The 14,411-nt window shown below is 36.8% G+C and overlaps 1 protein-coding gene across 1 annotated transcript; it reads left to right on the plus strand.

Moving 5' to 3' along the window:
- The first annotated feature begins 9,935 nt into the window (after positions 1 to 9,935).
- LOC133806613 (uncharacterized) lies at positions 9,936 to 13,083 on the plus strand. The gene is made up of 5 exons (XM_062244705.1): positions 9,936 to 10,649; positions 10,700 to 11,231; positions 11,324 to 11,424; positions 11,533 to 11,991; positions 12,091 to 13,083. Exons 1-5 carry the CDS (start codon positions 9,936 to 9,938, stop codon positions 13,081 to 13,083), a joined length of 2,799 nt encoding a protein of 932 aa, XP_062100689.1.
- The last annotated feature ends 1,328 nt before the right edge of the window (positions 13,084 to 14,411 follow it).

Genomic DNA, 14,411 nt, shown 5'->3' on the forward strand with positions numbered 1-14,411 from the left:
TACCCGCACTCTAAAAAATAAAAAACCTACATTTGCATTTTTTGCACTAAATCTAGGTTTGAAACCCATGATTTCAAAAGAAAATTTGTTTTCCAAAGTTTATGTAGTATAAGCTAAACTATATTGCTAAGACGTTCATAAGGAAAGGAAGTATGTAAAAATGCGTGAAAAAATAAAGAATGAGAAATCAAGAAATGGAACTTACACACAGAAGCAGCTTGTGGGTACAGTGAGATTGACGACTGAAGAAGTGGTGTTAAGGAAGCTCTCATAGAGTCCAAAATGCCAAGAATGTTTTGCCTCTTCGGTTTGGAAAACATGCAAAGATGAAACAGACTTTTTAAGTTCTGGTTTCTCTTTCTTTCTCTCTGAAAACTCAAGACGCGAAAGTAAAACAAAGAAGATGATATGGACATATTTATAAGCCCCAGGGAATGTCAAGGGTCGAATTGATCTGGACCATTGGCCAGATTTGGTATCTGATCAAACGGTCAGGTGCAAAAGTGGCAATGGCGGCAAAAGATGGCAGGCGAATAGACGTGGGTATGGTGAAAAGGTACATGAGTACTCTGACTGAGCAACCCATGGTCGACGCATGTCCACACTCGAGTATATTAAGTGGCTCAATTTTCGATAGAGGCAATTCAAAAGTTTCCTTCTCATAGGATTGGAGCTGATACTTTTGAAGGGGCAAAATGTTACACCCAGATTTTGAGAATGGGAATTTTGATCTCGAAACTCAGGCTCGCAAGGTGTAAGCTCGAGATTAGCACAGTCATTATGTGACCCACAAGTCAGAGACAGTCTCGCTAAGGCAGTAAGTGGCAACCTCAGATTGGTGAGCTCAGAAACTACGTAGTCTCGGAGGTGCTCCGAGGTTATAAGTTAGGCTCGTAACTCACAGTAGCAATGGTTCAATACTTGTATAAACTTCTTGATTAATTTCATGCCCTCAGACAAGACAGTTCGAGCTTGAGAGGTGTAAGCTCGAAGAGGATGGTTTCGTCAATAATTACTTGTTGGGAACATAGGAGAACCAAGATGACGAGCTCGCAATAGGCAAACGGTCTCGAAGGCACGTAAATCTAGCATCCAAGCTCATCTGCTGGGTGTGAATGTGTTTATTGTTGTAAAATCCCTATGTTTAAGGGATTTGATGTAATTTGTTATTATCTCAAATATCATGGGATATTACCGCGTACATGATAATTGTATGCATTTAATGTAATTGTTTTATTTGATTTGTAGAATAACTTCTCGAAATCTGTGGGAAGAGATTCAGAAAACCCCTCTATAAATAGAGTGGGATAATTCATTTGTAGAGACCAAGAGAGTGATATTGGAAAAACTCTATACAATTGCTTCCAAAAAGCTATCAGAGAATCCCAAGAAGTTAATAACACAAACTCGTGGACTAGGCAGATTTTAACTGTTGAACCACGTAAAAGATCCTGTCTTTCTGTATCCTTTGGTATATTGTGTTTAATTGCTCTTCTTCTCTAAGTTGATGAAAAACGGTGTCAACACAGGTAAATATTCTCCCGAGACTCGTTGAGCTTGGTATACACTTTGTATATGGAGAAATATTTGTCCCATTTCTTCTTCTTTCCTCCATTGGCCTCGGGGTTTTTCCCTTCATTCTTCTTCCTTTTAGAAGGGTTATCCCCAAAGGGTTTCAAAGTTGATGGGGCCACCGAGGTCAAGGCAGAGTTCACGTTTGTCGTTGTAGTTATGGACTAAGAGGTCATATTTAGTGTTAACCTCGCCTCTTCTACATTGACAAACCTTTGGGTTGTCTGATTGAACTCGGTTAGTGGCCTGATAGGTTTCTTTTCTAAGTCTTCCCAGAGGGGACTTCCTGGCAGTATAGTCGCTCTAACAGCCATCAGGTGACCGCTATCATCGACATCTCAAGCTCGGGCCACTTCTAGGTTGAACCTCGTGAGGTAACTCTTTAATGACTCATTTTGCTATTTTCGGACATTCGTTAAGGCTGAGGCTTCGGGACTGATGCCAATCATAGCCTTAAATTGTTTCTTAAAGTCTCTAGATAATTGATCCCGGGAACAGCATACATCTGAGCTCGTAGCCAACATTGCTGGCTCGCATGATGGTGTTGAAGGTACTCAGATGACTATACAGGTCTGAGTTTCCATCAAATGGCGGGGCATGAGGTATCCTAAATCCCTGATTAAACGGAGTGCTAAAGATATGCAGTGCAAAAGGCTCGAGCTCTTCATCGGACTCTTCAGCCTTATCCCTACTACGCTCGTTCTGCAGGAGCCTGAATGCTCTTTTTATTTGGTCAATCTTTTCCTGGACTAAATCCACTGGAGGTCAAGCCTGGACCTGAGGGGGCTAGTTATTGTTAATGTAATCTCCAGCTCCCTGTCTCGGTATAGGGTTATACGCTGGCTGTTTGCGGCCATTCAGATGGTCGTACAGATCAGGGTTCGGGGGATTATCTCGACCCTGATTATGGTTTAGATGATCCCGCAGATCAGGGTGATTCCTTCGATTCCCTGTATGCCTTGGCTTGGTGTTATAAATGCTCACAGACCAAGTGTAGTCCGAACTTTCTATTACGTAACTCGCAGTCCTCTCTTGACGCGTGACTCGATGATTACAAGGTGGGTCACCTGTTGGCCTCCTTGTTCCAGCAGTTTGTGATCTTGACATTTGGCTTCCCAAAGGCTAAGGAGCCCTGCGATCTCGGGTAGCCTTTCTTTTGTTCCCCTATCCAGGCCTAGCTTGTCGGTTTCCATCTCAACTGCCGCTGCGAGATGGCCTCCAATGTGCAGTTCGTGGGACCTCTCTGATTAGCGAGGGGTGCGTTATTGGTGATGGTGGATGCCTTATGAGTGATGGTGGCTGTCTCCCATTGTCGGGTCTGGATGGTCCAGAGTTTGCCTAGTCAGGCTCCGGGTTGTTTCGCGCAGCATCAGGATTCGGGTTCCGAGCCGCTGGGGGGGGGGGGGGGGCTCGGTTATTACTCATTCCTGTTGGTACTTCTATAGTCAGGTTTGCAGTAGCCTCAGCCTGGTTACTCCTCCGGGGCCATGGCTGAGTTGGTTGAGACGCTGGCTGCGACACTTGCTCCACCCTCCTGACGGCCGTGCTCCCACGAGGACATCCCCTAGGCCTCTAGGGAGGTGCCTGGGCGTTAGCAGCTTGTCTGGCTAATTCTTCGTTGCATTTTGTTACCTTTGCCAACTGTTTGCGCAATTGGTGATTTTCAAGCTCCGTAATAGGAACATATCTTTCAGGATTGTAATACAAATCCTCGTCAGGCCTGGGGGCAGGTGGCCCCCGAGAGTTGGACGAATCACTCCTTTCTTCAGGATCCGGATCCACCATAGGCTGCTTTCCAGGCCGTCGTGGGTAGTCCTCAGCATGAGGAGTCTGCTCCTTAGGTATCTGGGGCAATGGTTGCTCACCAGTACTGGGGTAACTTGCAGCGGCCATTGATTATTCAGGATGCCTTTTGATTAAACAGGCTCACGTCTTGTTTAATGGCTCTCAATGAAAGCACCAAATTGTTGACGCCATTTTTCGTCGACTTAGAAATGAAGAGCAATTAAAAAAAAATATCAGAGGAAACAAACAATATAGACACGGTTTTTTACGTGGTTCAGCAGTTAAAATCTGCCTAGCCCATAAGTCTGTGCTATTCACTTTTTGGAATTCTCTCAAAGCTTTCTTGAAGCAATTATGTAGAGTCTTCCCAATACCAATTTCTCACCCCTTACAAATGAATTGTCCCACTCTATTTATAGAGTGATTTACTAAATATCTCCCCACAAATTTCGGGGAGTTATAATACAAATCAATGCAAATAAACGCGTATGGTTATTATGTACGCGTATAAATCCCATGATATTTGGGATTTAATAACAGATTACATCTGATCCCTTAAACATAGGGATTTTATAACAATAAACATGTTCACACACGGCTTACGAGCTTGAACACTAGACTCACATGCCATCGAGATCGTTCACCCATCACGAGCTCGATATCTCAGTCCGCCTATGTTCTCCACAAATAATGTTGTCAAGATCATCCTTTTCGAGCTCACAATCCTCGTGCTCGAACCTTCTTGTCTAATGGTAGGAAATAAATCAGGAGATTTATACAAGTGTTGAACCATTTGTCATTGTAGCTTCGAGCTTGACTTCTAATATCGGAACACCTCCAAGACCATATAGTTTCCGAGCTCGTCAATTCCGATGTTGTCGCACTTACTGCTCAGCGAGACTGTTCTTGATATTTTCATTAAAGTTGATTATGATGAACATGCTTATTCCGAGCTTACACTTTACGAGCCTGACTTCGAGATCAAAATTTCCATTCTCAAAATTTGGGTGTAACAAGGTTCATCTTTCAAAGCTCATTCTCTTACTTACTGCTTTCATGGTAATGTGAAAAATATGCAATTTTATGAGAATAGGCAGTTTATTAGGGAACATATTTTTCTTTTTGCTCCTCATTGGGTATTTGGGGTTTTGCTTACAATTGAAGAAAGGGGTGGTTACACTCTTTGTCTGGTTTTGATGGATATGTCCCTCGAGTAGTTCAAGAATTTTATGCCAATTTGAATGATGAGTTGCTTGATCAGAACTCCTTTATGTTTCATAAAGTCTATGTTCGAGGACATTGATATAAATTTTGTCCTGCTGAAATTGCTCAGGTTCTCAATCTAGTCTCAGTAGAGGTCGTTGATTCATTTGAATTTGCAAAGGATCAAGTCTTGTCTGAATTAGTTGGCCAAGATATGATGTGGTAACCAAATGCATCTCTCAAAGTCTCGAACCTTACGCATTACTATGGTGCTTTTTTCAAGTTTTCCATATACAATTGGCTCCCTACCACACACTCCTCGACAATCACTCAAGACATGGCCTTCTTTCTGTATAAGGTTAGGATTGGTATCACTGTAGATCTTGCTTCAACAATCTTTGATCTGATTATTTCTTTGGGTGGTGCGAAGTGTAAGGGTCAACACTTGATGTTTCCGCACATCATTTACAAGTTGTTGGACACTCAACGTCCTTTGAAAATGTCTTATGAGTCTCTGGTTCTTCCTTTGGTTGTTCCTTCCTACACTGTCAAAGAAGTCAAAGATGACAGCGCTCCTACCACGATTAAAAAGTCCAGAAGCATTAACTTGACTGTTTCTAAGTCTGGAGTTGTCGAGCTTGAATCCTCTGCTGTTCATACCACTCTTACTGATGTCCATACAAGAATTTCCACTCTCTCTGAGCGTTTCACTGCCATGGAGGATACTCAGCGCCACTTCCTCACTTCTTTGGTGATTCTTAATGCCTCCATTGCTCCAGCCCCATGACGGTTTGAGCTCCTCTCCATCTATTTTTATTTGCTTTTAAGAAATGTAAATGGACACTAAATGTGTCGTTGTTCTGTTTTCTGTTTGTTTTTCCTTTGGCATTTCTTTGTTTTTCCTAAGCGCCACATCCTCGCTTCTTTGGTGATTCCCAATGCCTCCACTCTTTTTTTTTTTTGGTGTTTTGTTTACACTGCATTGGTTATTGTTATGTGCTTTGATTATATTTGGCAGGGGATCAATTCGAGACTCTTTATCATATTTGTGGCACTAAATTGGTTCTTGCACGGTCTTTAAAAAAATAAGATAATTCTTGTCTATAAAATTTCCAAAGAGGAAGATTGTAAAATTTTAAATTGGCAAATTTATGGAAATATCTTATTTTATTTAAAAACTAATTTAATTTCTTTTATATTGTGATATTCGATTTTAATACCTTGGAATATTTGGTGGGATTTGCAAATATTCCTTGTTTCATATTTATATTCACAATATATTTAAATAAGGAATTTATATATTGTTTTTCTAAGGAAATATTGTGTGAATAATTGAATACATTCATGGATTTTCCTGGGTTAATTTTCCTACTTTCCAAGGATTTTTTTTTTTGTAGGAAATAAAATCATTGGGTAAGTTATTGCTCGTTTCCTTTTTTAGGAAATTATGTGTTGAGTCGGGAATAAGCTGTCTTCGCGGATTACATGGTTGTCAAGACATAATCAACAGATTGGAAAATCTCCATCAACCAACAATATTATCAAATATTCTTGCTTTCATTGTGGATTTTTTTTATCAGCCTTCTGAGCTCGAAATGGTCTCTATAAGTAGAGTTATAGGGTGTTGAGAAAAGGCGAGCTCTTTGGTGTATTGTTTTGTGAGTGGATTGTAATATTTTTTTAGAGTTCATAGTTTGTATTCAAGATCACAGTATTCACGTGCTCTTGTAATAAAATGAATGTTTAGTTTTGTCTTGAGTCTATACCACGTTCATGAATGAATACAAGTTGTAATTTGAACACAATTCTTGAAGTCTTCGGGAGGATGCAAGCACTAGCTGACCATTGAAGGGAGTTCAAGTGGTTAGACGTTTCAATCAAAATCAGATTAGTGAAGAGAAGTACAACAAAGTTGTGGCAAATATCAAGAGAGAGTCTTGTTTTGTTTAAATCAATATCTATGTACTTGTGATTTTTTATTAATTTATTTTATTCTCTGGGCATGACCCCAGGGAGTAGGTTATCCGAAATGATTTCTAAACCTTGTAAAAATATGTTGTGTTCTTTATTGTTTTTGCACTGTCTTTTTATTATGTTCAGTTTCTGTTACGACCAATCTTCATTCTGTTACGACAGAACTGAAATATATTTTAACATTTAATTACCGTTTCGTATCTTAATTAAACTACTTGTTTTAATTAATTTGATAATTACTAAAATCAGAATTACAATAGCGATAACAAACAGAGTTATTAAGGAACAGCTTATTCAATTTGGAATAGTTGTAAGACTGTATTATTATGGAGACACACGTCTGATGATATGAAGATCTAGATATATATATATATATATATATATATATATATAAATAACTTAGATCGAACTGCCATTTTGTCTCACTTGCTTTATGATACATATTTATATTAGCCATAGTTAGTGGTGTGGTCCTAGCATTGCACTAGGATAAGAATAGAAACAATCAAGAAAGACTACACAATCGGTACTAATAAATTATCGGTTGGCTGATATAGTTTACAAACAAATCCAATTACTTGTATTTAATTATTTTTGGCACTGAAAAATAAATAAAGCAATATATAAACTCCACTTTTATTTCAATATGGTATAGTTATTATTGACAGTTTGAATGAATTATTTATTGGGACAAATCTCAAAATATACGGCATTTGTAGCCAAAGGATACTTAATCCTAGCTTACCAAAAGCTGCAATTTTGTGATCCCCCAAAACTTTGTCTGCCAAATTCCCATATCATTTTTCCTTAATTAATTTTGTCTGTGAAAAAGTAAAATAATATACGTAAATGTTAAATGATTTTTTTTATTTAACATATAAATTTTGTTAATTAGTAATATGAAATATTTAATAAAAATATTAAAACAGTGTTATTAATATTTATTTTAACAAAAAATAAATAAAAAGTCAGATAAAAAATGGACTAATTAGTTAGGTTAGGGCTGTGGTGACCTTAGGTTGTATATAATGTACTACATAGTATAGTCACATGCCTCTATATTTTTCAAATGTAAAAACACCTCATACACGAGACAGCTGGAACTCTAGGCCATTTCTCTTTATTTATTTTAATATTATTATTATATAGAAGAAATATATCTCGTTTGATCATATCAATAAAGAAATGATCGAATTCATAAAAGCGTCTCATCCCCAAATGCACATTCGTCGAGAAGAAAACACGTATAGTGATATGGTTCTATTTGTATGAATTTAATATTGTCATCATCATTGATACTTTAAACTTCTACAACCTTCATTACCCACTAATCACGCTATTAGATGTTATAAATTATTTATAGTAAAGATACTCATAAGTGCACATAAAGTTTCATATAATTATGTGTAAAAATTTAGTATATAATTTGTATGTACATATCATTGTTTAATTATTTGTGTGGATCTTCCTACAAAAATTAAAATCTATTGTCTTTAAATGAGTTGTCTTTTTTTAATATTATTGGTGGCATGTAAGAGACAGAAAAAAAATAAAGACACATTTCTATGCTTCCTACCATACTTGAATTTTTAATCTGGTTAGGTAAAACTTTATAACATGTATTTTCTTATACATTAGGGTAGGATAATACTTCATATAATAAAGTTTACGTAGGCTAAATGTACAATATTAAATACCCAATGGATAAGGAAATGGGATAGGATACCTCATCCTCTTAACTTTACTAGATTAACTATAAAACATAACCGCACTTCGCGTAGTTTTTATAATGATTAAAAATTTTATATTTTTAAATTTTATTAAGAAGATTGTGTGGTAAAATCTTTTTCACCCTACCTGTACAACATGTTTCTTATATGGACACGTGGACACATCTTGACCGCAATTTTTTTTTATGATTTTGTTCATTGTATAAAAATATAATTAAAATGCCGAAAACAAAGTTCAAACAACTTGCTGTACGCGTAATTTTATTCATATATTTATTATTATTATACACTTTGCATGATTTTTTTTTATAAAAAGTCTAAATTATGTATAAAAAAATTTACGCTTTGTACAAGGATTATTTTGGCCGATTACCCTTCATTTTTTAAAATTAATTTTTACACCTCGTGTGTTTGTCAAAATGTTAAAAATATAAGTAGATAGATCGATTATTTGAACATTTTATTTTGACCGAGTACCTGTTTTGAACTTTTATTTTTTTAAATTAACCTTTGGACCATGTATATATTCAAAATGTTCAAAATTCTTTATACAAATAAAATTATATTTAATATGTTTTATGTAAGGGTTCACACAATTTTGAACCTTCTTTTTTAGCCGATTACCTGATTGAACCATTTATTTAAAAAAAAAATTAACTTTTAGACTTCGTGTTTTGTCAAAACGTTTAGAATATGAATATATATAGATAGATTATTTGAACCATATGTATTTTGGTCAATTACTTATTTGGACCCTTTATTTTTTGAAATGGTAATAAAATTATTAAAAATTTATCAAACAAAAAGTTCGTTTTGAATTTTCAGAAAAAATATTTGACTAAAATAGAGTAAATCATAATATATTTTATTTTATATAATTGTGTTGTAGTTTAATTTTTAAATCATCTAAATATATTTTATATATGCATGCACGTTTCATTTTAATGATAATATTTTTTTTTTAAATATCTCATTTAAAAAGATATTTAAATATCTCTATTTAAATTAGTTAATTAATTTATCATTATATATAAATAGATATTTAGAAAATGTGATAAAAGAAAATAGAGTTAATAGTAATTAATTTATTATTATACATATAGATATATATTTAGAAAATAAAATAAAAGAGAGTAAATTATTATTATTTTTTAAATAGAATAAAAATATATTGTTTTTAGAAAAAGTTGAATAATAAAAAGAGAAAAACTAAGAATATATAGATAGAGTGAGTTAGAGAAATTTTAGAGTGCATTTATATAAATAAATAGATTCACAATAGTTAAAAAAAAATTTAGAAAAACTAAGAAAACACATCATCTCCTTGTGACTCTCCTTTATATAAATATATAGATTTATAATATTTAAAAAAAAAATACAATACGAGTAAGGAAATTATAATTTTTTTTATAATAATAGAAAATTATAATTTTTGTAGACACTTAGTAATTCTTTCACTTTTCTTTAATGTTATATATGTTTGTATAATTCACCTGAAATTATATATAAAATATAAATTTGATAAACTAATAAGAATATAACTATTGGGAAAGATTGAGTTAAATCAATCATCATAAGAAAAAATATTAATATTTTGACAATTACAAATCCAAGTCAATGAATGATTAGGCTCCATTAAATTAGGCGTGTGATATTTCTCTCTCTCTCCCCATGGCTCGGAAGAGGAAAGGCATATCGAAGCCGGTGGTGGTTTCCGGTGAAACGGTGGCGGAAGACCTCCCTTCGATCCAAGAAGTGGAACCTGATCTGAATCATGTTGAAGAATTTCATGATCCGTGCGACGAGTTGGAGATGGAACGTGGAGTCAAAACGATGCGTGTTGGAAGCATGAATCGCACCTCTCCCAAATCAGCGAGTTGGGCTGAGGAGGCAGAGGGAACCGAGTATCAGAGGTCGGCTAAGGACGTATGGAGTAAATTCAAATCGAATCAGGTTCTTACCCCTTCTACTCGTCTGAACTTCACTGAACCCCTGAAAGTGGGTGACCAAATTGTTGCCTGTCTAGATATGGAGGAGGTGGAGATTGAAGCTTCGTTCTGGAAAAATGCCATTGTTTGTATTGTGCTGGGTGCTAACCCACCTTTTAGAGTGTTTGAAGGTTTTGTCAAGAGAGTTTGGGGAAACTTAGGTGTTGATAAGATAGTGAGAATGCACTCAGGTTTTACTCTAGTTAACTTCAGGGATGAAGCTACTCAGGACCTGATATTGGAAACGGGGGTCATTCATTTTGACAAAAAACCGGTGGTCCTTCGTCCTTGGACTTCAGACATGGACTCTGTGAGAATGGTCAAGTCGGTGCCGGTTTGGATTAGGTTGAATGGTTTGGGATTGCAATACTGGGGAAAAAATAGTCTCAGTGCTATGGTGAGTACTATTGGCAGGCCGATTATGGTGGATAAGGTGACTCAAAGTAGATCGATGGTGAAATATGCAAGGGTATTGGTGGATATGGAGATTTCGGATCACCCCCGAAATCTATTGCTTTTATCAATGAAAGGGATCAATTAGTTGAACAATCGGTGGAGTATGAATGGCTCCTTTCTAAGTGTGCTGCATGCTCACATTTAGGTCATGTAGTGGCGAATTGTAACAAGGAAAATGGAGTGATTTGGAAGAAGAAATCCACTGTTGAGAATGGAGCAAAATTAGACAAGAAGAAAGTTAGTACAGAGGAGGAGTTACAGCAGCCTTCTGGGTCTGTTAGTCCAGAAAACAGAGCGGATAGCCCTTTGAGTAATGAAGATGAGGAGAGGATAAAGAGCACACATGAGAGACTTGATCCAAAGGAGAGTTGTGTAGCTCAGGGCATTTCGAATGATGCTCAGCAAGATGAAACAGGGAGTACTGTTTTTGCTGGAAACTGGATTACTCCCAAAAGGAGAGGGACTAGAGAGGTAGTGGCAGCTCCTTACAAGACAGATGCAGCTCTAGGCAAGGCTATTTCGGGTAATGGATATGCAGTTCTTCAAGAATCTGGGGATGGGCATTTGGTTACCAATTCTAACCCAATTAAGTGATGGAAATTTGTAATATGATAGGGTGGAATGTGAGGGGTATGAATAAAAGAGAAATGCAAAATGCTATTCTTAGTGTTTGCAAGGAAAATAAGGTTGGTTTTGGTGCTCTTTTTGAGACTAAGGTGAAGCATGAGAAGATTCATGAAATTTTTGAGAATAATTTCCACAATTGGGATTACTTTTCTAGTCCTATCACCTTTGGTAGAATTTTGGTATTTTGGTAAACAAAGTTTGTGACGGTTGACATCTTGCTAGAAGATCCTCAACTTGTGCATTGTAAGATTAGAGTGTGTGGCCAGCAGAAGATGTTTTTTGCCACGTTGGTTTATGGTAGTAACTCTATGGGGGAGAGGAAAAAATTATGGGACAAGTTAGCTAATATTGGTCAGCTGAATAATCCTTGGATTATTTTTGGAGACTTTAATGCTATGTTTAGCTTCCAAGAAAGGAATGGTGGGAGACAAATCCTAGCAAAGGATATTGCTGATGCTCAAGACTGGTTGGCTTTAGGCCAAGTAGAGGAACTCAAATGTTCTGGTGCGCTCTATACTTGGTCGAGCAAGCATGAAGTAGGAGACCGAATATTCTCAAAGCTAGATAGAGTTTTTGCTAATGATTTTTGGTTGGACTCTTTCCTGAAAACTGAAGCATGCTTCAAATGGGACTGTATATCAGACCATAGTTACTGTGTGATTAGAAGTCAATAAGTAAACAAGGTGGGGTTCATTACTTTTCGTTACTGTAACCACTGGTTGCATTATAGAGGTTACAGAGAAACTGTTTTACAGTGTTGGAATGCTACTGTTGGTTCGGGAAGAGGTCTTAGCAAGGTGGTTCAGAAACTGTTTAGAGTTAAACACGTTTTGAAAAGGTTTAACAGGGAAGAGGTTGGAGATGTAGTTTTGAATTATAGGGAGGCTAAGGAGGAGTTCTGTAAAGCTCAGGAGGCCTTGGTGGTTAATCCCTCTGATCATTCTCTGCATCAGACAGTTAGTCAAGCTCAGCAAAATGTTACTGTTATGCAGAGTCGATATGCAAGTTTTCTCAAGCAGCAGAGTAAAATAAATTGGATCAAGTTCAGTGATGATAATTCGAGGTTCTTCCATGCTTCTATGAGGAAAAGAAGAGTAGAAAACAGAATTACTACTTTCACTCTTGGAGACAAAATAGAAGATGATTATTCGAAAGTAGTTGAGCACTTTCTCTCCCATTTTAAGAATTTTATGGGGAGGAGAAGTTTGGCTTCTAAGGAGATTGATAAAGACTGTTTGAACCAGGGAAATAGATTGTCTTTGGAGCAGCAAGTCAGGTTATTAAGGCCGTTTAGTAAGAGTGATGTGAAGAAGGCTCTTTTCAGCATTCACTCATTTAAAAGTCCTGGGTTGGATGGCTTCGGATCGGGTTTCTTCAAGGGGTTATGGACAGATATTGGAGATGAAATTTCTCTTTCTGTGTTAGAGTTTTTTTATGATGGGTTCTTGCTGAAGGCTCTGAATGAAACAGTGATTTCCCTCATTCCTAAGGTGGCAGATCCGAATTCAACTAGTGACTACAGGCCTATTGCGTGTTGTAATACACTCTACAAATGTATATTGAAGATGATCTGTACTAGACTTTCGGAAGTGCTTCCCTTCCTTGTTCATAGTAATCAAGGGGCTTTCATAAAGAACAGAATTCTTGCTCATTTCCAGGATCTCCTCAAAGGGTATACTAGGAAGAATATTTCAGCAAGATGTATAATGAAGATAGATCTAAGCAAGGCATATGACACAATTGACTAGCATTTTGTGAAGGAGTTGCTTAAGCATCTTTGCTTCCCCTCAAGATTTATAGACTGGATTCTAGTCTGTTTGAAAGGAACTAGCTATAATCTTCTAATGAATGGTAGAATTCAGAGCACTTTTAAAGGGGAAAAAGGTCTTCGGCAAGGAGACCCAATGTCTCATCTCCTGTTTGTGCTAATAATGGAGTATCTAACCAGATTATTGGCTCATTACTCTGGTAAAAAAGGGTTTGGTTTTCATCCTTTGTGTAAACAACTTAGGTTAACTAACCTATGTTTTGCAGATGACTTGATAATCTTTTGTAAAGGCAACGTTCGTTCAGTGAGAAATATTCAAGAAGCTTTCAATAAGTTTTGTGGTTCTACAGGTCTCTCTGCGAACAAATCTAAATCTCAAATCTACTTTGGAGGGGTTAAGGAAACCATTAAAGTTCAAATTCTTGATATGGTGCAAATGGAAGAAGGCTCCTTTCCTTTGAAGTATTTGGGGGTTCACCTTCGGCCTACTAAGTGGAAAGTTTCAGATTGTGGGGTGATCCTGGATAAGCTGAACAAGAAACTTAACTGTTGGGCGAGTAGAAATCTTTCTTTTGCTAGTCGTGCTCAACTTATACACTCGGTCTTGCTTGGTATTAGAAACTTTTAGATGAGTATATTCATACTTTCGTCCAAAATCACAGCGGCCATTGATAAAAGCTGTCGTGACTTTCTTTGGGGCTCTAGAAGGAATAGGAGCAAGCTTCATCTCCCTTCTTGGGAAAAGGTTTGTCTCCCTAAAAAGCTAGGTGGTATTGGATTTCGAGAAGGCAAGAAATGGAACATGGCTTTGATGGCGAAGTTTATATGGGCGACATCAACCAAACAAGACTGCCTTTGGGTTAAATGGATTAATGCCATTTACCTGAAAGAGCATATCATTTGGAGTGTTCCAATTAATCAGGAAATGAGTTGGTATTTTAAGAATTTGTTGAGGCTGAGACAAGTTATTGATGAAGTTTCCTTGAGGCAAGCTGTAAAGGGAGGTAAATTTCGAATCAAGTACTTTTATACATCTCTTGTTGCTGCTCAAACAGTTGGTTTTGCTGAAACTGTGTGGAATAAATTGTTATACCCAGATTTCGAGCTATGTTAAATATGACCTCGAAAGGTGGATTCGCAGCAAGTGGACTCATAAGGTTTAAAGTATGCTCCAGGATTGAATATCGAGCCTGCAAGACATAGACGACCTCAAGTATGGTGACCTCGAAGTGTTCATGATCTCGAAAGGTAGTTTCCGAGACGCATCTATCTTCAGGAATGACCTCGGATCAGGGGGTCCGAGCTCGA

Source organism: Humulus lupulus, chromosome X (assembly GCF_963169125.1).
Source record: "Humulus lupulus chromosome X, drHumLupu1.1, whole genome shotgun sequence".
NCBI lineage: Eukaryota > Viridiplantae > Streptophyta > Magnoliopsida > Rosales > Cannabaceae > Humulus > Humulus lupulus.